The sequence below is a fragment of the Pan paniscus genome, chromosome 3, assembly GCF_029289425.2.
Source record: "Pan paniscus chromosome 3, NHGRI_mPanPan1-v2.0_pri, whole genome shotgun sequence".
Classification (NCBI taxonomy): Eukaryota; Metazoa; Chordata; class Mammalia; order Primates; family Hominidae; genus Pan; species Pan paniscus.
Window position 1 is genome coordinate 3,631,886 of NC_073252.2, and position 27,249 is coordinate 3,659,134.

At 55.2% G+C, this 27,249-nt stretch overlaps 1 protein-coding gene and 1 pseudogene across 5 annotated transcripts in view; both read left to right on the forward strand.

The window, feature by feature from the left end:
* Window positions 1-948: 948 nt before the first annotated feature.
* The window catches only part of RGS12 (regulator of G protein signaling 12), a 150,798-nt gene continuing 124,497 nt past the window's right edge, over window positions 949-27,249 (forward strand). For 3 of the 5 annotated variants that reach the window (XM_055111156.2, XM_055111157.2, XM_063603510.1), the window contains exon 1: window positions 24,570-26,551. In XM_055111156.2, the coding sequence (XP_054967131.2) occupies window positions 24,671-26,551 (1,881 nt within the window). In that variant the 5' untranslated portion in view covers window positions 24,570-24,670. Of the gene's footprint in view, window positions 1,089-24,569; window positions 26,552-27,249 lie in introns of those variants that run through there. The other 2 variants (XM_034958266.3, XM_034958280.3) reach the window with 2 other exon arrangements.
* LOC117979910 (X antigen family member 3-like) lies at window positions 20,203-22,588 on the forward strand (annotated as a pseudogene).

Here is a 27,249-nt window from a genome sequence, read left to right on the forward strand (position 1 = left end):
GGCAGGTGACAGGAGAGAAGCAAACCCGAGAGGGGCCGAGTCCCTGGGCGGGCGGCAGGGCTGGAGCGTGAACAGCAGCGACGGATGCGTCTCGAGGGAAAAACGCGGCGGGAGAGAATGAGGGGAAGGCAGGAAGGAAGGGGCAGGGAGACCCAGCGCCGGGGAAGGAAGACACGAAGAGGGTGAGGAAGGAACCCCGGCCTAAAGGGTGAAGGCGGCGGCTGGGACAGGGCCAGAGGCGCAGGCCGGGGCCGGGCAGCTCCTCCTCTCGTGCCAGCGGTGCCTCCGGTCCCGCCCTCGCTGCTGCCCGCGCTCCGGGAGGGGCAGACCCGCTGGACGCCGCAGTCACCGCGACGCCTTCGCGGGCGTCCTGGGGCCCGGAGGGAACGGCCTTTCCTGGCTGTCCCCGTGGTTTGCTGCGGGAACTCACGCCGCCCCCGAAGCTGCCGCCAGCTCCGGGCATCTGCCCAGCCGAAAAGCCAGGGCGCCGGGGCCTGACTCCCCACACCCAGGTTTCCCGGGCACAGAGACCCAACGGGAGCGAGACTTCCTCGGACACCGAGGGCGAAGGACAGAGACAGCCCAGGCAGGGGCGGCTCCTCCCGGCCACACCGACCTGCCCTTCGGAGGGTGTCCCGGGCCGGCGGAGGCAGAGAAAATCAGCTTGCGGGAACGCAGTCGCTCCCAGCACCAGGGCCGGGCCAGTGCGAGTACACACCGTGCGTACCAGGGCCGCCGCGACCCCAACGGAAGTCCCGCCCCCGGCCGTGGAGGCCCCGCCCCTCGCTTCTTCCCATCCCTGCTTCCCTGGCAGTCCCGTTACCACGCTGTCCCGACGCGAAGGCCCTCGCCCCGCCCCGTGCCCCGCGCCCGCATCACCCCGCCCCAACCCCACCCCCTTGGCCCCGCCTCACTTTAAGTTCGCCCCGCCCCTCTCCGTCCCCGCCCCTCCCGTCCCCGCCCCTCCTCCGGCCTCGGCCCCGCCCTCGCCTCGACCCCGGGGGGCGGTGGCTGCCGAGGCGACCGTTGCGCGCGCGTGCGGTGGCGCGGGCCGAAGCGCCCGGAGCGGGAGCGAGCGGCGCGGCCCGGTAGGTGTGCGGGGCCGGGGCCGGGGCGTGGGCAGGGCGCGCCGCCTCCGCTCTTTCTTTCGTCTCCGGGGCGCGCGCCCGCGCCCTCCGCCTCCCGGCCGACCCCGGCCAGCCCTGCGCGGCGCCCGTCCCCTCGGGGTCGCCGCCCGCCCGCCCTGCCTTTTGTTCGCCGGCTTGACTCAGGCTCCTGGTCCCGGGCCCGGCGCGGGGCGGGGCGGGGCGGGGGCGGGCGGCGCGGGGCGCGGGCCTGTGGGGCCTCCGGCCGGGCGGGTGCGCGGCCTCCTGGGGCCCCGCGCTGTGAGGCCCGCCCGGGCCCTTGGCGGGACCCGCGGGGGCGGCGCCGGGCAGGGGGTCCCGCGGGCGAGTTGCGCCCGGGAGCGCTGGGAAGGTTCCCTAGTCGGACTCCACGAGCGGCCGCTTTGTTAGGGCAGAAGCTGCCTCCCGAGACCCGAACTCCAGACCCACTGCAGCGACCTGGGGTCGCCTCAGCCGCGGCGCCGCGATTGTGCAGTGTAGACAGAGGGGTCCCAGAGCCGTGCGGTGTAGACAGAGAGGGGGCCCAAAGCTGTGGAATGGGGACAGAGAGGGGACCCAGAGCTGTGGAGTGTAGACAGAAAGGGCGCCCAGAGCCATGGAGTATAAACAGTGGAGTGTGGACAGAGAGGGGGCCCAGAGCTGTGGAGTGTGGACAGAGAGGGGGCCCAGAGCTGTGGAGTGTAGACAGAGAGGGGGCCCAGAGCTGTGGAGTGTGGACAGAGAGGGGGCCCAGAGCTGTGGAGTGTGGACAGAGAGGGGGCCCAGAGCTGTGGAGTGTGGACAGAGAGGGGGCCCAGAGCTGTGGAGTGTAGACAGAGAGAGGGCCCAGAGCCATCTAGTGTAGACAGAGAGGGGACCCATAGCTGTGGAGTGTAGACAGAGTCTCATAGCCGTGCAGACAGAGAAGGGGCCCAGAGCCGTGGAGTGTAGACAGTGGAGTGTGGACAGAGAAGGGGCCCTTTGCCGTGGAGTGTGGACTGTGGAGTGTAGACAGAGCCATGGAGTGTAGACAGATAGGGGGCCCCGAGCCATGAAGTGTAGACAGTGGAGGGTGAACACAGAGGGGGCCCAGAGCCGAGGAGTGTGGACAGAGAGGACCACCTGGCCTCTCACCTGCCTGGTCACTTGCTGGGAATGTGTCCCTGGGCAGGTGACCACCTTCTCTGTGCCTGAGTTTCCTCATTGGACCTGTCTTTGGGGCTGCTGCAAGGGCTAAGAGTGTCTTTGTCTGAAGTTCTCAGCATGGTCCATGCTGTCCTGTGCGGGCCCTTCTGAGGCCACAGGGACGTGCAGGATGGCCGGCAAGGCCTGCACAGAAGGGGCGCTGGGGGGCCTTCCCAGGCAAGGCAGCAGCCCCACCATTCACAGCAAGGAGACTACCAAGGAGGGCAGAGAGGCGGCTTTGGGCGGCAAGGGCTGCTGGGGTGGAGTCCTGCTGGCCTTCTCCTAGAGAAGGGGCTGAGGCCTGCCCCTAGAGAAGGCGACGTGGGGAGGGCAGAGCGATTCTGAGTAGGGGGGAACCAGTTTATATTTCACTTTAGAAAGTAATTGTCACAGTGCGAAGTTTCTTCCCTGAAAAAGTGATATAAAAAGGTCCATCGTGGCCAGTGCTTTTGGGGACTTGAGATGATGGGTATCTGGTGCCCGGGCCCTGCGTGGTGCCTCAGCTGGATGCTCCGCAGGTGGGAGAGGCCATGTTGGCTGAGGGCAGGGGCTCAGGCAAGGGCAGTGGGGTGGCTGAGCCTGCACAAGTTGGTGCACCCCTGTCTGGGTCTTTTTCTTGAAACTGCAAGTCCACCCTTGTCTCTGAGACCTCCTGAGGCTGGAACCTGCCATCAGACAGGCTTACAGTTCTAGCCCTGGTAACTGCAATGATGCGGATGCCTCTGTGACTGGCAGAGCAGAGGGAGGAGCGACAGGGCAGTGGTGACTGGAGGTCTCAGGGAGGTTGACAAAGACAAGGGCGGAGGAAAGGCCCCTCACATGGACTGGAGGTGCAGTACTGACCTGTGGAGTGCTCAGGAGAGGGCAGGGGTGGCGCGGCCTGAGGGCATGTCATGGGGAGGGTCAGGAGGTGGGAGGGAGGCACTGGACGGGGACTGCAAAGAGGAGGGAATCCAGGGTCAAGGGCTGGCTCCCCTTCTGCCCTGTTTAGGATGAGGGTCTCGGGGAAGAAGGGGTGGCCAGGCCGAGGAGACCTGTGGCGCTGGGAGCTGGGACTCAGTGAGGTCCTGGAGGTGGTGAGGGCCCAGAGGTGACAGCTGGTGACCCAGCCAGCCTGGCTGCTGCTGTGGGAAGGTCGGGGGTAGAGGAGATGGAGGACAGGCTGAGGCTGCCGCTAGTCAGCGCTTCCGGCTGATGGAAGGGGGCTGAGCGGGCTCTGCAGGCCTGGTTGACAGTATGTGGATCACATTGTCTTTGGACCTTTATTTTTGTCTGAGACTGACCAAGCAAAACAATCAGGCTGGGCTGGGTGCAGTGACTTAACGCCTGTAATACCAGCACTTTGGGAGGCCGAGGCAGGTGGATCACCTGAGGTCAGGAGTTAGAGACCAGCCTGGCCAACATGGTGAAACCCCGTCTCTACTAAAAATACAAAATTATTCGGGTGTGGTGGCAGACACCTGTAATCCCAGCTACTCGGGAGGCTGAGACAGAAGAATCGCTTGAACCTGGGAGGCGGAGGTTGCAGTGAGCCAAGATTGCACCATTGCACTCCAGCCTGGGTGACAAGAGCAAAACTCTGTCTCAAAAAAAAAACAAAAACAAAAAACAAAAAACAAAAAGCTCCATCTCAAAAACAAAGACAAACCAACAACAACAACAACAAAGAACAGGCTGAAGGAATAAACAACTCATTAGTTACGACTTAACACATGCAGGGCTTCAAGCACACAAAATCCTAAAGCCCAGACCATTTTACATTTTATTTGAATTTGGTGGAATTCCTAGAAACATTTCCCTTCCCAGTTGTATGAGTTTCCTATTGCTGTGTAACAAAGCACCACTCAGTGGCTGAAAATGGCAAAAGTTTATTCCCCCTAGTTGGGCTGAAACTGGTGTCATCGTCAGCTGGCCAAGCTCCCTCCCGAGGCACTGGAGGAGAACTGTTGGCCCGCCCCAGTCAGCTTCTGGAGGCTGGAGGAGAGCCGTTCACCCCCCTGGTCAGCTTCTGGGGGCTGGAGGAAAACTGCCCCCCTGGTCAGCTTCTGGGGGCTGGAGGAAAACTACCCCCCTGGTCAGCTTCTGGGGGCTGGAGGAAAACTACCCCCCTGGTCAGCTTCTGGGGGCTGGAGGAAAACTGCCCCCCTGGTCAGCTTCTGGGGGCTGGAGGAAAACTGCCGCCCTGGTCAGCTTCTGGGGGCTGGAGGAAAACTGCCGCCCTGGTCAGCTTCTGGGGGCTGGAGGAAAACTGTCGCCCTGGTCAGCTTCTGGGGGCTGGAGGAAAACTGCCCCCCTGGTCAGCTTCTGGGGGCTGGAGGAAAACTGCCGCCCTGGTCAGCTTCTGGGGGCTGGAGGAAAACTGCCCCCCTGGTCAGCTTCTGGGGGCTGGAGGAAAACTGCCCGCCTGGTCAGCTTCTGGGGGCTGGAGGAAAACTGCCTTCTGGTCAGCTTCTGGGGGCTGGAGGAAAACTGCCACCCTGGTCAGCTTCTGGGGGCTGGAGGAAAACTGCCTTCTGGTCAGCTTCTGGGGGCTGGAGGAAAACTGCCCCCCTGGTCAGCTTCTGGGGGCTGGAGGAAAACTGCCCGCCTGGTCAGCTTCTGGGGGCTGGAGGAAAACTGCCGCCCTGGTCAGCTTCTGGGGGCTGGAGGAAAACTGCTGCCCTGGTCAGCTTCTGGGGGCTGGAGGAAAACTGCCGCCCTGGTCAGCTTCTGGGGGCTGGAGGAAAACTGCTGCCCTGGTCAGCTTCTGGGGGCTGGAGGAAAACTGCCCGCCTGGTCAGCTTCTGGGGGCTGGAGGAAAACTGCCCCCCTGGGCAGCTTCTGGGGGCTGGCCTCATTCCTTGGCTCCCGGCTCCTGCCCTGCCTCCATTGTCACATCGCTGTCTTTCTCCTCCTCTTTATTTTCTCTTTTTAGAGACAGGGTCTCACTTTGTTGCCCAGGTGGAGTGCGGTGGCACAATCATAGCTCACTACAGCCTTGAACTCCTGGCTCAAGCCATCCTCCTGCCTCAGCCTCTTGAGTAGCTGGGACCCCAGGCATGTGCCACCATGCCCAGCTAATTTTTTCTGTTTTTTTTTTTTTTTTGGTAGAGATGGGGTCTCACTATGTTGCCCAGGCTGATCTTGAACTCTTAGCCTCAAGTGATCCTCCTGCCTTAGCTTCTCAAAGGGTTGGGATTGCAGGCACGAGCCACCGCGCCTAGCCTCCGTCTTCCTCTGCCATGTTCAAATGTCCAGGATAATCTCCTTGTCCTGGGAGCCTCAGTTTACTCACATCTGCAGATCCGTATTGCCGTATGGCTTTCACAGTCCCAGGGATTAGGGCCTGGATATCTTTGGGGATCGTTATTCAGCCTACAGCAGGCTCCTCACTTGTCTTCGAAATGACTTCACTTTTCCCATTGTGTGCGAGGAGCACCCGTCTCATGCCTCTTCTCCGGGATGGGCAGGGTTTGTCCAGGGAAGGTCCCTGTGGTTTCACTTCCCTGCCCTTGGGGAGAGGCGGGAGCCGTCCTGGAAACAGGTGTCCTGGGAAGGAAGACAAGCTTTGCTCAGGATGCAAGCCCCAGTCATGAGAGGTTGTGGAAGGTCACTCATGCTGTGCCTTTTTAGGAGGTGGGGTCATTACCAGTTCCAAACTGGATACTCCACACAGTGCTCATGCAGTTTTACTTGTGGTTTTTGGGGGCCACCGTTGCAGAAGTTGCCTAGATTCTTCCATGAAGGAGCCTCTTGCCTTGGGCTCCGGGCAAGGAACTCTTGTGTTAGAAGTTCCCTTCTTCTGTGTCTTTTAAGGTCTGGACTTCATTGAAAGAGAAAAGAAACATCTAGTTTGTTCTTTCTGTTTTTCTTCTTTTTCGGCTTTTCCACGGACTTGCTGTCCCCAACTCTGTAATCATGGTGATACCCGATACGCATACACACTCTACTCACATATCTTTTCCTACATCTTTGTGTCCCTTAGCAGTGATCTTAGTTGTCCTTCCAGCATGCCTGGAAAAGGGCTGAGTCTGTGGATTGAAGCGCCCAGTCGTAGGCATTCTCCTGCCCCGCCTGGCCGCAGCCCCCAGAGGCGGGATCCTAAGTGGTCTGTTTTCTCAGGCATTTGCTGCTGTTGAAGCTGCTCCTTTAAAGCTTAAGACATTATTTTTTTATTTCTCCCAAAGGCCGAGGGGAGGTTTAGCTCTCCTCTGTCCCACCAGCCTCCCTGTCCCTCTATGTGCCATCATAATCACATCGCATTTTTGGTGAAATCTACAGTCCCTGCTCTTGTGTGACTGTAAGCATTGCTCATTACTGCGCCAAGGAGTGCCCTGAGCACAGGTCCTCTCGCGCAGCCCTGTGGATTAGCATCTTCTAGTCACCCACCTATCAAAATGGTTTGTTTTTCATTGCATCCAGGACACTAGCCCCATCCCCACCCCTTTGTGATTGGGAGCCTTCTCCCTGCTCTCGTTTGCCCTGGTCTCCAGGAGACCTGCTGCGCCGCTGTCACCCGCATTTCCCGCTGCTGTCCTCCATCTGTGGGGCTCCCTGTGTGCTGGGTCCTGCTCTTCTCTCTCTGCTTGGCTCACTCCTCGTTTTGCTGAAGTCCTACTCTTTTGATACCTAAGAAACATCACATAGGTATTTTTTTTTGTCCTTGATTTAGAAAACATCTTTATTTTACTCTCCAATTACCTTTTAACTTAGCTGGGTATAAAATTTTAGACAGTGATTTTTTCGGAATTTTGAAAATGTTGCTTCATTGCATTTGGTTTCTGTGCTGTTGAGGTCTGATACCATTCTGATTTCAGTTCTTCTGTGTGTGATCTCTCCTGCCCCAAGCTCATAGAAGCGGCTCTTTTCCCTCAGTGTTCTGAGAAGCCCGATAATGGCATCTGCTTCCGTTTATTGTGCTGGGCACTCCGTGGGCCCTTTCAGTCTGAGGATAGAAGTTTTTAAATTTCAAAGATAATTTTCTTTCAGTTTTGCTGTTTTCTCTTTCTGGAACTTTTATTTGGAGGTTGGACCTCCTAAGTTGATCCTCTAATTCTCTTTTTTCTCATCTTGTTGATCTCTCTGATGTTTGTTCAATTTTTTTTTTTTTAAGAGACAGAGTCTCACTCTTTTGCCCAGGCTGGACTGCAGTGGTGCAGTCATAGCTCGCTGCAGCCCCAAACTCCTGGGCTCAAGCGATCCCCCTGCCTCAACCTCCTGAGTAGCTGGGAACACAAGCATGCACCCCCACACCTGGCAATTTTTACTTTTCATTTTATTTTTTCATAGTCTCGTCATGTTGCCCCTTTGCTGTTTCTAAGAAGTCAGTCACTCTGGTAGCTGCGTTGCTCCTTTGTGTTATATGATGAGGTGCTTTCAAGCTCCTCCTGGGATTTTTGGCTTCCAGCAGTTTGATTGTGATGTTCTTAGGAGGGTTTGCTTTGTATTTGTCCTGCTCAGGGTTTGTTGAACTTCTTGGATGTGTAATTTTTCACCATCTTCAAACTGCTCTTAAGTTTAGTGCATTTTAAAATTTCAGTTACAGTAGTTTTTATTTCTAGAATTTTCACTTATTTTTTATGGTTTCCATTTCTCTGCTCTGTCATTTGTTTATTGTGATCATACTGTCATTAAATCTTTGAACACATACTAGCGGCTTTAATGTTCTTCTCTGCTAATTTCAACACCTGCATTATCTCAGGATCCATTTCTATTGGCTTCTTCTGACTATGGGCCACATCTTCCTGTTTCTTTGAACATCTAGTCTTATTTGATGGTGTACTGGACATTGTAGATGGTGATTGTAGTGACTTCTTTTTTCTGAAGAGTGTTGATTTTTGTTCTGGAAGTTAATTTGTCTGGACTCAAATGAAAATCTCTGCTGCAGTCTCTGCTTGGTGCTGTTGACCTTCCGGCCGCCTCCTTCTGCTGGACTCTGGGGTCTCTCTGTGCGTGGATGGCTCACCACTGGCCAGGACCTAGGCAGAATTTACTAACAGATCTCACGACTGCCTCTTCCCCAGTGACCTCCTTTCTGAGATATGCCCCTCACTGTTCAGCCACCCAGCCCTCCCCAAGCCCTATCTTGGACTCTTCAAGCTGGGAGGATCACGACTTCTACCTGTGCTCTAGCCATTTTTAGAAACACATGTTTTAGTTGGTGCAGCTCTCTCCTTTCAGGGGACAACTCCCCCCACTTTCTGCCTGCTTTTCATAGCTCTCCAGGACCTCCCAGAGTTGGTTTTTGTGTCTTGTGTCTGGTTGGAACTTGATTTAGCAGCGTGGGAGGATGTGGGAACTGTCAATTTACGGACAGAGCTGCCGGCACTTTGATTAGTAGCCAGGCATTGGTCTTTGGCAGTTTGCTTGTTTTTCTCATAGAGCGTTCAAGTGATCAGGGAGTGAGCACTCCAACTAAAAGAAAGTTCTTCCCCTACCAACACCTGACTTCCGGATCTTAAGTGTTAGCCTAGAATAGATGCATTTCCTGGATAGGTCAACTAACCTGACTAGCCTGGTGGCAGAGAGACTGTGTGTCCTTTATTGCCTTCCTCTGATGCGAGCACCATAAGGATAGGGCCTATGGGCTCTTCTTTGACTTTCCAGACGCCCATGACCCCTGGACCCCTGGACCCCACGCAGGTGTGCTAGGCTGGGTCTCCTCCAGGCTCACTGAGGGTGGGAGGAAAGGCTCAGCCTGGCCTGTGGCTGCTGTTCCGCGGTCTTCACCTCACCCCCACAGTCTTTTCTAACTCTGTGCTGCAGTTTGTCTATAAAATAAGGTTGTTGTGAGGTTTAAATAGCATGATGTGTGGAAAACGGTTAGGAGCAGTGGCTGATACCTGGGAGTCCTGGTCACCATTAGCGATGGTGCTGGTGGCATCGCTGCAGGCTTGCACTCTGGCTGCTGGGAACAGGTGCTCGCCTCGGAGGCGCCCAGGCCTTCACTGAGTGCATCTGGGTCTGGCCCCCACTGTGTGCCAGGCTGCTGGAGACAGCAGTGCCGCGGGCTCTGCTGAGCTGGAGTGCAGTGAAGGTGCTTTAGGCAGGGTGAGGGGCTGGCTTGCCCCGCCTGCCAGAGCGCCCTGCACTCCAGGGGCCTGGAGTCCAGCCTGGGAGTTAGTAGACAATCGTATGGAAGAGGGACAGCTCTGTGGATTCCAGCCTTTAGCAGCCAGATTCCTCCCTGCGCGGCTGGGGACGTTGGCCCTGGGAGGAGGAGGACTGCCTGGGCCCGCCCCTCCTAGGAGTTCCTGTGCCTGCTGGCACAAATTATCACCAGCGAGGGGCTAGCCCAGTAGCAGCCCCTGGTCCCGTCACAGTTCTGGAGACCGGAAGCCTGAAGTCAAGGTGTGGCAGAGCCGTGACCCCTCCGAAGGCTTTAGGGGGAGACCCTTCCTGCCTCTCCCAGCTGCCAGGGCTCCCGGCATTGCTAGGCTTGTGTTTGCATCGCTCCAGTCCCTGCCTCTGTCCCCACGTGGCATTCTCTCACGTGGCTTTCTCTGGGTCTGTGTCTCCCTTTTGCCTCCCTCTTTTACGGACACCTGTGATTGCATTTAGGACCCACCTGGGAAATTCAGGATCATTGCCTCATCTCAGAATCCTTAACATAATCCTTTTCCAAATAGGGTCACAATCACAGCTTCTGGGGATTGGGCCCTGGTATCTTTGGGGCTGCCGTTTGCCCCACTGCACCTGCCTAGACCTGGGGGTGGTGAGGAGCCACGTGAGGAGGTCACAAGGGCACAGCGCTTCAGGCCCCAGGAGCCTCCCCGGCTGCCCTCCTCTGTAACACGGGGTCTGTCCCGGCTGCCCTCCTCTGTAACACGGGGTCTGTCCCAGCTGCCCTCCTCTGTAACACGGGGTCTGTCCCGGCTGCCCTCCTCTGTTACACGGGGTCTGTCCCGGCTGCCCTGTGGGCAGGACAGGTGCACAGCTTGTCCTTAACACACTTGGTGCTGAAGAGGCTCACAGTACTGTGAACATTGGCAATGATTTTGTCTTTCTGAGAGTGGATAAGATACTAAAAGCAAAAGGACCCCTTCAGGCCTAGTGAACACAAAACAAACAGTGGTGGAACCCTCTGTGTCTTTTTCCCTTGAATCCTGTAGGTGGGTTACCAGGTGTCGGTGAATAGGAGAATCACATGTAGGAGGCTGATTGGAAATAAGACCCATTTGTTGATGAGAAAAATTGATTTCAGTCTTTCTGGGGTGTTTTGGGCTAAGGAGAGGCCCGCCAGGGCCAGGGATGGAGAGTGAGGCCGGGGTCCGAGGCCCGGGGATGGACAGTGAGGCCGGGGTCCGAGGGCCGGGGATGGAGAGTGAGGCCGGGGTCCGAGGGCCGGGGATAGAGAGTGAGGCCGGGGTCCGAGGCCCGGGGATGGACAGTGAGGCCGGGGTCCGAGGCCCGGGGATGGACAGTGAGGCCGGGGTCCGAGGCCCGGGGATGGACAGTGAGGCCGGGGTCCGAGGGCCGGGGATGGAGAGTGAGGCCGGGGCTCGAGGGCCGGGGATGGAGAGTGAGGCCGGGGTCCGAGGCCCGGGGATGGAGAGTGAGGCCGGGGTCCGAGGCCCGGGGATGGACAGTGAGGCCGGGGTCCGAGGGCTGGGGATGGACAGTGAGGCCGGGGTCCGAGGGCTGGGGATAGAGAGTGAGGCCGGGGTCCGAGGCCCGGGGATGGACAGTGAGGCCGGGGTCCGAGGGCCGGGGATGGAGAGTGAGGCCGGGGTCCGAGGGCCGGGGATGGAGAGTGAGGCCGGGGTCCGAGGGCCGGGGATGGAGAGTGAGGCTGGGGTCCGAGGGCCGGGGATGGAGAGTGAGGCTGGGGTCCGAGGGCCGGGGATGGAGAGTGAGGCCGGGGTCTGGGCTGTGCTTGTCCTTTCCTGTCCTTTACCTGCCACTGTGGGTTTTGTCCAGGGAAGCAGGTATGAGGGAATGAAGGGGTGGGGGGCGCAGAGGTGACATGTCCAGGTGGGGTGATGGGGGACCTCCGAGGCGCCAGCAAGGAGGAGGAGAAGAACATGGACGTTGGAATGAGCCAGGTTTAAACACAGCCTCTCTCCAGGGCTAGACTTGCCAGGTACAGTTTTGCCGCACGGCATTTGGGGCGCAGTCATACTAGGAAGTTGTCGTGTATCTGAGATTCACATTTAACTGGGTATCCTGTATTTTTTTTTTTTTTCTAAATCTGGCAACTCCATTTATAGTCTCATTCTGCGCAGATTTAAAAACCACAAACAGAAGTAAATATCAAGTAGAGATAAGGGAAAGTCAAATACAAATGGAAAGGAAGAATTGAGGAGGTTTGACCTTCAGTGTTCCAAAGATACTGAAATAGTGTTTGTTTCTGGAATCAGGAAGTTTCATCAGCTGTGGCGCACGGGGGTATCCTGGAGGGCTGTGGCCTCCGTGTGTCCTGTTCACTTTTCCTGAAGCCAGGTCATCACCAGGCCGGTGCCCAGAGTGAGCTCACAGGGCAGGCCCTGCTGGACTGACCGCAGGGTCAGGTTGGCGCCTGTGACGTGGCTTTGGGCCCTGGCCGTTGTGGTCTGGGGTGGGTGGGGTTGGGGGCTTGGCTCCCGCTCTTGTCTGAGTGTCTTTGTGGTGTGGTGCTTCTGCAGGATTGGAGTTTCTGGAGTTCACGTTGTGTGGCCTTCAAAACCACAGAGACACAGGCAGGTGGGGCCTGCTGTGCTCAGCCCCTCCCAGCCTCTTGTGACTGGTGGGCTCCGCTCCCCCTGCTTACAGAAGTGGTTCCTCCTGCCCCTTGCACGGGGGCCTGTGTGTGCGCCCACAGCACCACATCAGAAAGCCCCGGAAGGCTGTGGGGTGACGTCTCTGTGCATGAGAAGGGAGGCGCCCCAGGAGTGAACAGGCACAGCCGGAGTGTGGGGCCCCTGCTCTGTGGCTAGGTTCTCAGAGCCTGGAGGCTGGGGTTGTTGGAGGAGTCACTGGGGGCCTCAGGTAGGAGGTGAGCTATGAGCTGAGCCACAGAGTCGTGGGGGGAGGAGAGAGGGCCCGTTTCAAGAGAGAGTGATTTTTGCAAATGGTGTCCTCCTGCATGGCCTGGCCCTGCTGTGCACTGTGGCATTGGGCTGTCTTAACTGTCTGTGACCCCGGGGCAGCTGGCCCTGGGAGTTCAGGACCGTCACCCGTTGCCTGTTCGTAGTTGCCCACCTGGAGCTGCTGCAGAAGCCACAAGACAGTTGTTGAATGAATAAACGAATGAATGAGTGAGCAGGAAAATCATGGGGCCACGAGGAAGTGGGTCTGACCGAGGGGGATGTTGAGGTTTGGGGAGGGACCCAGTGAGAGAGCCTCAAGAGGCTGGACCCAGTGGGACAGGTGCTTGGGCAGGGATTAGGAAGTGGGGAAGGACAAAGCGCTGGCAGCTGTGGGCAGGAGGAGGGTGAGGGCAGGGTGGGCCGGCAAGTGGGGTACAGCGGGGAGTCCAGCAGGAGGTGTGGCCACCATGCAAGGTGAGCCTCGGTACGGCGACCTAGGCAGGGAGGATGTGGGAGGGCCTCCGACTGGATGGGGACACAGGTGACAGCCACAGGGCGCCTGCTGGCTCCCCCGGTCTCACCTCTGTGGCCCTTGCTGGAGGACACTGGAACCAGCAGTGCTGTATTTCAGCATCTGTGCAGATACTCTGTCCCTGGAGGCTCTTTTGCTTCATGGACTCTGCGTCCTTGGAGGATCCTGCAGAGTTTCCCCTCCTTGGGAGAAGCCCCCTCCTCTTCCTCAGCAACTTGAGCTTGCCCTGGTAGTGGGGGGAACAAGAGGCAGGAGGAACTAAGCCAGCTTGTCTCCCTGGGTGCCTGGCTTCCCCCCGCCCCACAGACCTGCCCCTGATGTGTTCTCTAGAAGTAAAACGGAGCTACAGAAGCTAAAGCCAGTGTTCACACTTTATGTGATTAGTATTAGTGTGATGTTAGCACAACTATTTCTTCAACTTTATATGACTTTCTGAATGCTACTTCCTTTTACTGTTGCTGGACTGTAATAGTATATACCTTTTTCTCAAGTGTTCAAAGAAACGAAGCATTCTGAAAGTTGCCAGTCTTTAATTTCTTCTTTACCTCTTATTTCTTTCCCCTAGTCATTCATGTTTGCCATACTTCTGAATTCTAAAAGCTGCATTAGTTTTTGAGTGAATTCTCTTGTAAGCACTGAGTCGCTGTGTTGCTGCCTAGCAATGTGTGGGACCTTTCTGAGACTGACAATGGAAGAGGAAGAAAGCGCATTTGCTCCATGAGGCCGGAATTGAGGCATTTAATGTGTGTGTCCCTGATACTCAGCCTCTTGGTTTCTTTGGATTTGAAATGTTAAAACCTCAAGAAGTGACATTTATTAAAAACCCACGAAAAACTATGCATGATGACAAAATGCTGACCTGGGACATTTTATGTATTGTACTTTTCAGTTCAGCCTAATGTATTATTCAAAAACTATGCATATTTATTCAAAAACTACTCATAATGTTGGTGGCTGCTGACCTGCTGCCTAAACGTAGGTTATTAGTATTCAGATTCAGGAGACTAAAGCTACCCAGGAACTGAGACACTCTTGAGAACCAGGTAGTTTTTGTTAGTGGAAACGTGAGCTTTGAGGGAGGCCGCTTTCTCCCGGGAGTGTGCTGGTGGAGAGGGAGGCAGCTGGGGCTGCACTGTAGAGCCGGGGCTGCAGTCAGCCAGCCTGGCTTTGAATCCTAACTGCCTCCAGTCGTGGTGCTGGAGCCTCGGTTTCCTCATTTGTAAAACGGGATAATTAGACTTCGCTTGTGAGATTATGATCAGTTTGGCTTCTTTTTAGCTGCTTTTCCCCATTCTGTAGAGTTTGTCTCTGGTGTATCTGGCGTGATTTCCTTAATCACCTCCTCACAGAGTAGATTTCAGGGACCATTTTTGAAACTACCTGCTATACATTGCCACCTAGATATAAGTACAGCACCATTTTGTGCTTATAGCAGGAACGGCAGCAAGTCAAACGACCCTGGAGCTATTTTGCATCACGTGGCACGTTGGTTCGCTGCCGCTGTGCAGCACACTGCGTCTGTAGCTGCAAGGCTTCTGGGATCAGGAGTCCTGCCTGGTGAGGCTCACGCAGGGCTGTGATCAAGGCGTTGGCCAGGGCTGTGCGATGAGGATTCGTTTCCATGCACACTCGCGTGGCTGCTGGCAGCCTCAGAAGATCCACTTCCAGGGTCGCTAATATCGCTGTTGGAAGACCTCACGTCCCTGCTGGCTGTTGGCCAGAGACATCCATTCCTTGTCACGTGGGCGGCTTCCTTGGGCAGCTCACAGCTAGGCAGTGACTTCCCTGAGAGGGAGTGAGGGAGAGCATGAGCGAGACGAAAGCCATGGTCTTTTGGTAACCTCATCTTGGAAGTGACATCCTATCTCTTTTGCACATTCTGTTTGTTAGAAGCGAGTCGCTAGGTCCAGCCTACACCCCAGCAGAGGGACTACAGGGGCAGGATGACCAGGAGGTGGTGTCATGGGGGCCATCTCAGAGACCACCTGTCACTGTGCACCTGCTGGTCCCAGAGATTCATGTTCCTCCCATGTACAAAATGCACTCCCCGCAAGGTCCTTCCATGACAGCATCTGCTCAGAGTCCCGCGTCATCCTCTAAACTGGCTCTAGGTGGGCTGAGCTGCAGCTCCTGGGGTGCACGGTACCCCGGTCTATTGACCTGAACTAGAGAGACACGCCGTCAGCTCATCCAACCACAGCCACGGTGCCATCATGGCAAGCACCACAGGCCAGACCTTCCTGTTCAAAATGAGGGAAAATGGAGGCAGGAAGGAGCCTCAGGTGTGCCTCACTTCCGAGACCCAGCCTGGCAGATGGTGGCAGTTCGGAGGCAGGAAGGAGCCTCAGGTGGGCCTCACTTCCGAGACCCAGCCTGGCAGATGGTGGCAGTTCTTTGTTCAAGTGTCATGATTTGGGACTGATAACTGTCCCTCTGCCCTCAGAGGCTTTGATTCCTCTCTCTGACTCATGCTTTCCTTTGTCTGAAACACAGCAGCTGCTTGCAGTTGAGTTGTTTTCTCAGCCTGCTTCCTGCTGATAGGATTTCGGGGTCCAGCACCCACTTTTTATTTTGTACTGCCTCTGACCCTTGTAGTTCAAGCTGGCAGTGATAGTTCTAACTTTATGGGCCTCCTGGGAGTCTCACTGGTGTCCATTCCATCAGGCACGAGCCATACCTGGCATCCCTCTGAGATGAGCCCTGCTCTGCCTTGGGGTCCTGAAGGGTGAGGACTAATGCCCATAAGCTTCTCAGGGCCTGGCTATTCCATGAGAGGCTGTGAGGCCCACCCTTCTTCTCTTTACAGAGGCTCCAGCCATCTTGTTGGTGCTCAGCACACAGCACCATTGTCTTGATGTCACATGCACAGCAGGCTTGCCTTGGACAGAAGCGGAAGGAGGAGCTGGCTGGCTGGAGCGTTGGGGGCCGCCTGGCAGTGGGCTGCTCAGAGGAGAGTCGGTGGCAGGAGGTGCGATGACGATGACATGAGTTTAGAGGAGGGTGTGGAGACGAGGAGACGGATGCAGGCACACACCATGGGGAGTGTGAGTGTGGGGGCAAAGGCTGACTTGGGAAGTCCCGCTCGATAAGCGGCACAGCCTTTCCACCCCTGTGTCATCTAAGTTTCTTTAGCATAACTGGAGTTGAATATTTGGGCTCCTGTCCTGCCTTGCTTGTAGACATGTGGCACCCTCTGCTCCTCAGTCAGGCACTGGCCTTGATGACATTTCCTTCCTTAAACACAAATAGCTGTTGGTCTGCTCTGGCACCGAAGCCTCAGGATCACTGCACGGGGCCTGGGGAGGCAGTAACTGGTGCAGGGGACCGAGCAGGGAGCAGGGAGTGGTCCCGGGTGTCTGAGCCCACCCTCTGTGGCACTCTGCTTCTGTTTGGGTAGGGAATGTCCTGGGGGACGCTGGTGGGTGGGAGCAACACAGCTCTTGCCTTGTGAACCCGGCAAGTAGCAACAGCCCTCACTGGAGGAGCTGGGTTGGGCTGGGTAGAGGGGTGATGGGGTGATGGGGTTTGGGGTCAGGGAGTGACGGTGGATTCCAGGTGCTTTTTTGGAGGCTTCTTCCTAGCCCCTCATTTTAGGCAACTAAGCAATGTGCCAGGGTGGGTTTTCGTCAGTTTCCGATGTTTGGTTTCCTTCTCATCACATCACTCTCTTTTCTGAGTTGGTGCTGACCAAGTTCGTTGTTGATGGATGTGGGGTTTGGGGTGAGCCCATCGTTCACACCTCTTAACTGCCTCCCCCCACAAGCTTAGGAGCTTTATGGGATGCGTTGCCGCTGGCTGCTTTTCCGGTCCTGGGATACGGCCTTTGCCGACGCACCTTGCTCTTAGGCAGACTGTCTTGGACATGAGCCCGCGCACCGCTGGGGACAGGCCACGCTGTGGCAGCGTGTGCACATGGCATGAGGTCCGTCTCCACCGAGCCAGCCTGGGATGGGATTGCTGTGGGTCTGAAGAGAGGAGGCCAGGTAGATTTTCGTAAAACTAGGAGTTATTTATTTTATTCATGATTATGATGGCCTTTATGTAAAACTTCATCAACCCTCTTACTTTTACTTTTTTAGTACAAAAAAGTTCTTTTTAGAAAATGTAGAAAACATGCACAGAAATAATTACATTCAGACACTTGAGAAAGTCAAGAATGTTTCAGTCAAATAGGTTCTTGGCACCCTTCCCTCCTCCCCTCACTCGGCAAGCGTGGATCGCGCACCTGCCCTGGGCCGTGGGTGTGCCAGCCTCGAGGCCTCGTGGCCCCTGCTCGTGCCTAGAACTGTGTCTGGCATGGAGAGGGCGCTCCCCACTGTGAAATGTGTGGACAGATGGCAGCCTGTTTCCTTGTGTTAGCAGAACTCCTTTAAGTGCCCTGGTGTTTGGGCGGGAGACGCGAAATTCTACACTCAGAAGGTCCTGCCTGACAAACAGTCCTTTTAAAAAGGGTCCTTCCTTCTTTCTTCCCAAAGTTCCAAAAAGTCTCTTAGAAAGAGCAGGGCATATTTTCCTTACCTGGTGTATTTGGGTTCCAGCCAGACTCACCAGGATGACTGGGGGCGCCTGGGCAGAGGAAGCGTGCAGGGGCTTAGGAAGCATGGCTGGTGTTTGTGCGATTCTTGGAGTGGTGCCTTGGTGAGCTGCCCCAGGACCATGCGGTCAGGTGTGCGGGCAGCTCTGGGCCCAGGGGCCGTGTGCACAGTGCCCGTCCATCTGGTGCTGCTAGGGCCCTGGCCCTGAGCTGGTTGGGGAATTGCAGGTCTGCGTCTGCTGTGTTCCTCCCAACGCCTGCAGCACCCCAATTTTTGGCCAGACAGGGCCGGTGCACTTCAGGAGGTGAATAGAAAGAAACACGTGACGATCTCAACAGCCGGCGTTAGTAAGAGGCTGTGTCCTCGACGCGAGGGATTCTGTTCACTGTCACAGGACTCGGGGCAGGTTTAGATGTGAAGCGTGTTGGCTCGGCGCTCCTCTTGCTGCAGGCGGGCCGTGGCACTGAAATGGCGAGGCACCCTCCCCGTTTGCAGATTGTAAGTCTTGGAGCGGGGCTAGCGATTCGTACTTATTTCCGCGGGCGGCTGGGGTGCGAGGTGTATGGGGAGAACAGCTGGTCTGTGGTGCTGCGTGCTCTGGGTGGCCTGTGCAGCCCTGTGATGGTCTCCCCAGGCCACCACCTGGCTGCCTAAGGCCCACGCACCTGCAGGCTCTGTGTTCTTAGGTGTCTGGTGGCAGATTCTCATGCCTTTGTGTGAGACTTGTCTTTTTCTTCTGAAAGTTTTGTGGGACTTTTTTCATCTCCCTACTCGGCTTGGTGGGCCCTTTGCATTCGAAGATTCTTGTCTGCCTTCAGCTCTGGGAAGCGGCTGGCGCCGTTGAGGGCTGGGAGCCGCTCTCTCAGGATTGTGCTGTCATCTGTTGCATCCCAGGTTACCTGTGCCCTCCCAGGCCCTTTGTTGAAGGCTGAGAGGTCTTCCTGGAAGGGACTGTTTTCCTTATGTTGCAGCCTGAGCCTGCGTGGAGTCCCAAACGCGGTCGGCACTCGCAGCACTGCTGAATGGCAGGTGTCCGCTGAGGGGAACCGTGCAGAGGAGGAGCTGGGACCCGGGAATGGCAGGTGTCCTCTGAGGGGAACCGTGTGGGGGAGGAGCTGGGACCCGGGAAATGGCAGGTGTCCTCTGAGGAGAGCTGAGCAGGAGAGGAGCTGGGGCCTGGGAATGGCAGGTGTCTGCTGAGGGGAACCGTGTTGAGGAGGAGCTGGGACTCGGGAATGGCAGGTGTCTGCTGAGGAGAACCGGGTGGGAGAGGAGCTGGGATCCGGGAATGGCAGGTGTCCACTGAGGGGAACCGTGTGGGGGAGGAGCTGGGACCTGGGAAATGGCAGGTGTCCTCTGAGGGGAACCATGCAGGGGAGGAGCTGGGACCCAGGAATGGCAGGTGTCCACTGAGGGGAACTGTGTTGAGGAGGAGCTGGGACCCGGGAAATGGCAGGTGTCCTCTGAGGGGAACCAGGCGGGAGAGGAGCTGGGGCCTGGAAGGCCAAGGCAAGGGCTGTCTCCAGTCCACGCTGCACCCCAAGAAGGGAAGTGTGGAGAGGTATTGACTGGTAGCTCAGTAAAATGGCCTGGAAGTGGCCTTGGTGATTCCAGAATCTGCCAGCTCACTCCCTTTGGCACCGTGTCCTGCTGTGTCCAGGGCGGGCAGGTCCATGCTGCTCTGGGTCCAGGGAAGGTCTGGGAAGAGTGGCCAGGGACTTGGAGGGCCCCTCAGGTGAATGATGGGAGGTGGCTGGATGCAGGGATGGCCAGTGCGGGTCTGCATGGGGCGGGTATCAGATCGTCTGGTGTGTGTGTCCCTGATGAGGTGGGAGAGGGGGTGCCAGGTGGGTGTTCGGCAGCTGTGGGCACTGTGAGGTGGTAGTGGGGGGAGGCTGCTGGGACATGATGACTATGGGAGGGTGTGAGGTGGGCAGGCGCCTGCGGGGGCAGGTCCCAGGTGGAGAAGGTGGCGTGGTGTCTTGCTGTCTCAGGCCCTTCCTCTGTGCATCCACGTAAGTGTGGGTAAGCCAAGAATAGCCTGGGTTCAAATCCACCTTTGCCGTTAATTGGCTGTGTGCTGGTAGACAAGTTACTTAGCTTCTCTGTGCCCCCACTCCCTCATCTGCACTCGAGAATTGTAACAGAGCCTTCCTCAGAGCGATGATGGTGTTTAGGATGACATGCGCTGCACAGCAAGTCCTGGCCGTGGCGGCTGCCATTGCAGCCCGTGGGGTCACCCTGGAGGCCGTGATTGCTGACGTCGTGCTGTTCTTGTGCCTCTCTCTCTTCTTCTCGGTGCGCCCAGACTCTCTCTGCCCTTGGAGGACGGCGTCTCTCTCGCCTCACACTGTGTGCATGGGCAGTGCGGACGGGTGCTGGCTTGGTCTTTCCGGCCCTGCCTCGCTCGGGGCCTGCTGCATTGTAGCTCAGGGCTAGGAACCATCTCTGTACCTGCAGGTCTTGGGTGCTGCCCGGCATGAGTGGAGGAGTTTATCAGAACAGGACCTTTTATAGGAGGTTTTAACTTTGGAAGGGAATAGAAAAGTGTCATGGCAGCAATATTTATTTCTAGATCACCCTGAGTTTTTTTTCTTTGTTTTGTTTTATTGTCCTCTTTACACCATGAGTTTTTAATGATGAATGAGTGAAGGAGTGACAGTGCGGGTTGAGCATCCCTAATCCAGATGCTCCAGAATCAGAAACCCTCTGACACTGATGTGGCGCCTCAGGCATAGCTGAGCTAGTGACACCTTTGCTTTCTCATGGGTCAGTGTACACAAACCTTGTTTCATGCACAAAATTATCAAAAGTACCGCACAAAATTATCCTCAGGCTGTGTGTATAAGGTGTATATGAAACATAAATGAATTTCCTGTTCAGACCTGGGTCCTATCCAATCATATCTCATTACGTATATACAGATGTTCCGAATCAGAAAAAATCCACAGCACTTCCGGTCCCAAAAATCTCTTCTAAGGGACACTCAGCCTGTGTGACGTGGTTGGTGACTCCTGATGGGAGGTGGCAGTGCTGTGCGGCGAGTGGGGACCTTCGTGTCACATCCCATCTGTGCCTCAGGGCTTGGATGAATTACTTCTGGCTGGACCTTGTTCCCTTTTCCACACAGTGAAGAGGCTGGGTTAAATGATCTCCAGTCAGGGTGTTTCAGAGTTAGCTGGAAGGTGTGTAGGGGGAAGTTGGAGCTTCCTGGCCTTGCCCCAGACTTACTAAGTCAGAGTCCCTGGGAGGTGCAGGAGCTTGGGAGCGGGCGTTCTTACTGGTAGCTCCGATGGTGTAATGGAAGTTCACTGGAATCCAGTACCCCGTGGTCTTCTGAACTTCATTGTCTGTTCTGCTAGCTTTACTATTAATTGATACAGTTTAAAGAAAAATTAAACTATAAGCTGAACTTATGTGATTATTTTGGGAAGCCAAGGTGGGAGGATTGCTTGAGGTCAGAAGTTTGATACTAGTCTGGGCAACATAGTGAGACCTCGTCTACAGAAAAATTAAAACATTAGCCAAGGTTCACTGGGTGTCTTCTCCTTGGCCCCTTCGCCCACGTGGTGAACACTGCGGACCTGTGAGGGTGTGAGGGTTGCGTTCCTGCGTTCTGGACTCTTTACCTTCTACTGAGAAGCAGCTGTGTGAAATATGAGTTGGCAAGGAAGATCAGCATGTAGGCTTAGACCAAGACGGTATCTGCAGCCTCCTGAGCTAACTGGGCCTGTGCTTGAGCCCAGTGATGAGCAGCCTCAGCAAGAGGCACCACCACCTGAAAGTCGGGGTCCTACACCTGGCCAGGAGAGAGAGGAAGATCACGGTGCTGCTGAGATTCTTGTGCTTGACCAGGAAGCTGATCTCCGGGAGCTGTCTCAAAGACTGGGATGAATGTGGAGATGGTCCTGATGTCCGGGGAATATTCTGCCGAAATCAGAGCAATTTAAATTACCAGAAGGAGGTGAAGGGCAACCACAGGTTCCAAGGAAGACAAGCTGAAACAATGCAAACTGGTTTTATATTAGATACGTGACTTAAAATATCTCAATACAGTTTTCTCCAAAAAAAAAAAAAAAAAAAGTTAGCCGAGTATGGGGGTGTGCTCGGTATGGCTTGAGCCCAGGAGTGAGTTTGAGGCTGCACCGAGCAATGACTGTGCCACTGCACTCCAGTCTGGGCAATGGAGTGAGATTCTGTCTCTAAAAAATAAAAACAAATAAACGTGATTATAGATAATAAGATATTACTTACGTGAGTTACAAACCATTTCTTTTTAATAAGCAGAGGCCCATGACAGTAAGAGCCTAGTAGAAAAATTGGGTGGACTGCATAGAAGACATTGTCCATCATTATGTCACACAGTGTGAGGCGGATGGTGCGAATAAACTGGGAAGTCATGTCTTTCATTGAGGCAGCATCTATTCCTGTTTGGAAGAGAAAGCCGAGAGGTGTTGTGTTCCCCGAGGAAGCCATCAAGGCTTCATGACCTGCTGTCCTGGGGCTGTTCACAGTGATAGCTGGCACTTGCCGGGAACAGCAGCCCCTTTGTTGTGTGACAGATGCTTTTCTGAGCGTGCTTTAGTGAGACCGTTTCACGCATGTCCTGCTTTCCCTCTCCCCTCACCCGTGACAAAGTGATTCCCCCTTGTATTTGTTTCCTGGGGTTGCTGAAAGAAATTACTACAAACTGGGGGGCTTAAGACAACACGCATTCATTCTCCTGCGTTTTCGGGGGGCCTCGTGTCTGCAGTCAGTGTGACCTGGCTGATGGCAGGTGTGGCAGAGCTGGTTCCTCTGGTGACTTTAAGTCTGCTTCCTTCACCTTTCCGGCTTCTGGAGGTGACCGCCTGCCCGTCTGCCTGGGCTCGAGACCCATCCTTGAATCCCTGCAGTCTCCGCATCCTTCCTCACGTGGCCGTCCCCTCTGGCTCTGACCACAGGCTCACACGGGCGCACCCCACACTCTCCCCATCTCTAGAGCCTTCACGTGGTCACGTGGATGGGAGGAGCCATCCAAAAGCTTGGGAGTGAGGATGTGGGTGTATCAGGGGCCATCAGTCAGCCTGTCACACCTCTTAAGAAGATCGATCCCCAGACGTGTTTCTTGGCCAACTTTTACATTTATTCATTTATTTTTTAATGATGATTTTTAATAATTTTTAATTATTAAAAAACTAAAAATTTTAAAATAATTTTAATTATTTTATTTTTTAAATTCATTTTTAAATGATTTTAAATAGTGAAATGCCCAGTCCTAATATTTAAATTATTAATACAGTATACTTAGATATTGAGTAATGTAATTTATATTCATTTTTTACTCTTTTCCATCAAAACATAATTTTACTAAGTACGCATGTTCTATGTCCGTGTTTTGTCATCACTGAAGCCACTTTTGGAGTCACCTAGTAATAGCCTTTCCACTCTATCTAGTTCTGTAGCTTTTATGTGTGTAAATTACTTCAAATCTGTTTATGATCCTATTGCTGGAAACTTTATCCCAAGACACAAAAATCTTTTCTATTAGAAGTTATTAACTTTAAAACAATTATTTATTTTATTTTATTTTATTTTTTGAGACAGAGTCTCGCTTTGTCACCCAGGCTGGAGTGCAGTGGCACGATCTCGGCTCACTGCAAGCTCTGCCTCCCGAGTTCATGCCATTCTCCTGCCTCAGCCTCCCGAGTAGCTGGGACTACAGGCGTCCGCCACCATGCCCAGCTAATTTTTTTTGTATTTTTGGTAGAAACAAGGTTTCACCGTGTTAGCCAGGATGGTCTTGATCTCCTGACCTCGTGGTCCACCTGCCTCGGCCTCCCAAAGCGCTGGGATTATAGGCGTGAGCCACCGCACCTGGCCTAAAACAATTATTTCTTTAAAAAAACATACCCTCTATTCTATTTTGCGTCTTCACAATACAGTCACTTACTGTATTGCTTTTTAAAGTGATCTTTAAAGAGTCTTGCAGAAGAGACTACACAGCAGGCCCGAGACTATCCTGAGAGGCCTGTGTGCAAGGCTGGCCCCCTGCTGGTGTCAGGACGGTGCCCACCACCCTCAATGAAGAGGGGCTCCCTGTGCTCAGCTGCTTGTGTGGGGAACAAGGTTTGTGCTGAGAACCTTCCTTTCTTCTGGGAGTCCAGAGTCTGGGCACGAAGCAGGCAGAGGGTGCCCATGTGCCCAGCCCCCAGTAAAAACCCTGGCACCGAGTCTCTAGTGGGCTTCCCTGGTGACGACACTGCACATGCGTTGTCACGGCTCACTGTGTAGGGAGTTAAGTGCGTCCTGTGTGACCCCGCTGGGAGAGGATTCTGGAAGCTCAAGCCTGGTTTCTTTGGGACATCGCCCCATGGACCTCTGCCCTTGCTGATTTTGTGTGGAATCCTTTCGCTGTAATGAATCTCAGCTGTGAGAGCACCTTTGTGCCAAGTCCTGGGAATCCTAGGGAATCACTGGCCTGGGGGTGATCCGCGGACCACTGACAAGTTTGTTCTCAATGACAACCAATACTTTTATACCCCCTGGAAGAATTGAGTTAATATGACATTTCTGCTTTTTTTGGTGGTGGTTTTTGTCTAGCCTGTTGAGTGGCCTCTGCAGTATTGATCGAGGTTGTTTCAGGCTAATACGTTTTCCACCACACAGTATATTCAAAATAAATTAATGTGGGAGGGTCATGGAATATTAGGTGACCCCTCTCCTGAGGGAAAACTCTATGTGAAGGGATTTATGATCAACTAAGGGGTTAGACTCAGTGTTCTGCAGGTGCCTTTGAACCTGAAGCCTGTAGCAGGCCTTGCTTCTCACGCTTGGACTCTGCCATCCTGTGAAACGTGGGTTTGGGTGTGTTTCTTCTGCGTGGAGCCCGAGAGTCTGCCTTTCAGACGGGCTGCCAGTCCACGGACCACACTTTGAGTAGCAAGGGGCTCTTTCCATCCAAACAGGGTGTGGAAGCAGTGCTGGGAAGCAGTCCTGCATCCTCACGCCCGTGGCGGGTGGGCCTGGCAGGAATTTGTGTGGTAACAAGGTAGCAGTTGTGGGAGACATTTTCTACTCCAAAAGGAAGTTTCTTAGCCTGACTTGAAGATTTATTATCTGTAGACACTTAGAGGCTCTTTCTGTGGTGGTTTTTATTATGAATTATCTTTTCCTGTTTAGCTAATACCAGTGAGTGGTGGAGAAAGATGGGCTCTTTAATAATGAGCTGTTCGTTTTTCTTTCTTAGGGCACTGTTTGAAGAAGCAAACATGGTAGCATCAAGCATTCCTTGAAATATGGCTCCAAGGGAACAATGAGACGTGCTCTTGGTCTTGGAAGCTCATCAGAATGTTTAGAGCTGGGGAGGCGTCCAAACGCCCATTGCCTGGGCCGGCGCCCCCGAGGGTGCGGAGTGTGGAGGTTGCCCGGGGGAGGGCCGGCTACGGATTCACGCTTTCGGGACAGGCACCCTGTGTGCTCAGCTGCGTCATGAGAGGGAGCCCTGCGGATTTCGTGGGCCTCCGAGCTGGAGACCAGATACTTGCTGTCAATGAAATCAACGTGAAAAAAGCATCTCATGAAGATGTAGTGAAATTAATTGGGAAGTGCTCTGGTGTCCTGCACATGGTGATTGCTGAAGGCGTCGGCCGCTTCGAATCCTGTTCCAGTGACGAAGAAGGGGGACTCTATGAAGGAAAAGGCTGGCTGAAGCCCAAGCTGGATTCTAAAGCACTAGGTATAAACAGAGCAGAGCGAGTCGTGGAGGAAATGCAGTCTGGTGGAATTTTCAATATGATTTTTGAAAACCCGAGCCTTTGTGCGAGCAGTTCAGAGCCCTTGAAATTGAAACAAAGATCCCTTTCGGAGTCGGCCGCAACTCGATTTGATGTTGGACATGAAAGTATAAATAATCCAAATCCCAACATGCTTTCTAAGGAGGAAATATCAAAAGTTATTCATGATGATTCGGTTTTCAGCATTGGACTAGAAAGTCATGACGATTTTGCATTGGATGCAAGTATTTTAAACGTGGCGATGATCGTGGGCTACTTAGGCTCCATTGAGCTTCCTTCCACGAGCTCCAACCTGGAGTCCGACAGCTTGCAAGCCATCCGCGGCTGCATGCGGCGCCTGCGGGCGGAGCAGAAAATCCACTCGCTGGTGACCATGAAGATCATGCACGACTGTGTGCAGCTGAGCACTGACAAGGCTGGGGTCGTGGCCGAGTACCCGGCCGAGAAGCTGGCCTTCAGCGCCGTGTGCCCGGACGACCGGCGATTTTTCGGGTTGGTTACCATGCAGACGAATGACGACGGGAGCCTGGCCCAGGAGGAGGAGGGCGCCCTGCGGACTTCCTGCCACGTGTTCATGGTGGACCCAGACTTGTTTAATCACAAGATCCACCAAGGCATTGCTCGGCGGTTTGGGTTTGAGTGCACGGCCGACCCGGACACCAATGGCTGTCTGGAATTCCCGGCGTCCTCCCTCCCCGTCCTGCAGTTCATCTCTGTCCTGTACCGAGACATGGGTGAGCTGATTGAGGGCATGCGGGCCCGCGCCTTTCTGGACGGGGACGCCGATGCCCACCAGAACAACAGCACCAGCAGCAACAGTGACAGCGGCATCGGGAACTTCCACCAGGAGGAGAAGGGCAACCGGGTCCTTGTGGTGGACCTGGGTGGGAGCTCGAGCAGACACGGCCCCGGAGGCAGCACGTGGGACGGTGTGGGTGGGAGGGGTGCCCAGCCCTGGGGTGCTCCCTGGACTGGGCCCTTCTGTCCGGACCCCGAAGGGAGCCCCCCATTTGAGGCCGCTCATCAGACTGAGAGGTTCTGGGACCTAAACAAGCACCTAGGGCCGGCCTCTCCTGTGGAGGTGCCCCCAGCTTCCTTGAGGAGCTCAGTCCCCCCTTCCAAGAGGGGCACCGTGGGTGCTGGCTGTGGTTTCAACCAGCGCTGGCTCCCGGTCCACGTGCTCCGGGAGTGGCAGTGCGGACACGCCAGCGACCAGGACTCTTACACAGATTCCACCGATGGCTGGTCCAGCATCAACTGCGGCACACTGCCCCCTCCCATGAGCAAGATCCCCGCAGACCGCTACAGGGTGGAGGGCAGCTTCGCGCAGCCCCCGCTGAGTGCCCCGAAGAGGGAGTGGTCCAGGAAGGCCTTTGGAATGCAAAGCATTTTTGGTCCCCATCGAAATGTTCGAAAGACTAAGGAAGATAAAAAGGTAAGCCTGCCAGGAGCCACTCAGCGCGGAGGCCCAGCCTCCTCACTTAGCAGCCTCAGCGCGGAGGCCCGGCCTCCTCACTTAGCAGCCTCAGCGCAGAGGCCCGGCCTCCTCACTTAGCAGCCTCAGCGTGGAGGCCCGGCCTCCTCACTTAGCAGTCACGGGGAGGTGACTCCCAGTCACCAGCTTGCACAGTCCTGGCTTCCTCCTGCTGGCCCTGTGGCCTCTGTGGCCATCACAGGGTGTCTGCGTTGCCTGTGGGCTGCGGACTGTGTCTTGCTGGGACCTCTTGCCCCCTGCCCTGTTCGAGTCCTTGGTTCTAGTTCTGGCTCTGATGGCTGGTCCTGGGCAGGACATCTGGGCAGGACTGGTGGTGGCGAGAGGGAAGTTGTCGTCTTGGAGCTCAGGATAAGGCCCTTCCTCCCCTTCCTGCTCCTCCCTAGCTCTGTCCCTGTGGTCCCTTGAAGCCCATTTTAGGTCTGACCCCAGAATCTTCATCCCAGTGTCCCACACCCCTCTTGAGGCGAGAATATTCTTGAAGCACTGAAAGCTGGTTCCTCGCGCTGTTTCCTCCATGGGGAATATCCTGTTGTGTAAAACACCAGCTGGACTCCGCAGTGGGCCTGGGGAGCCCCACGCCACCTGCTCACTGAGGGGTACCTCAAGGTGTGTGGTGCTGCCTGGAAGACCTGGACCCA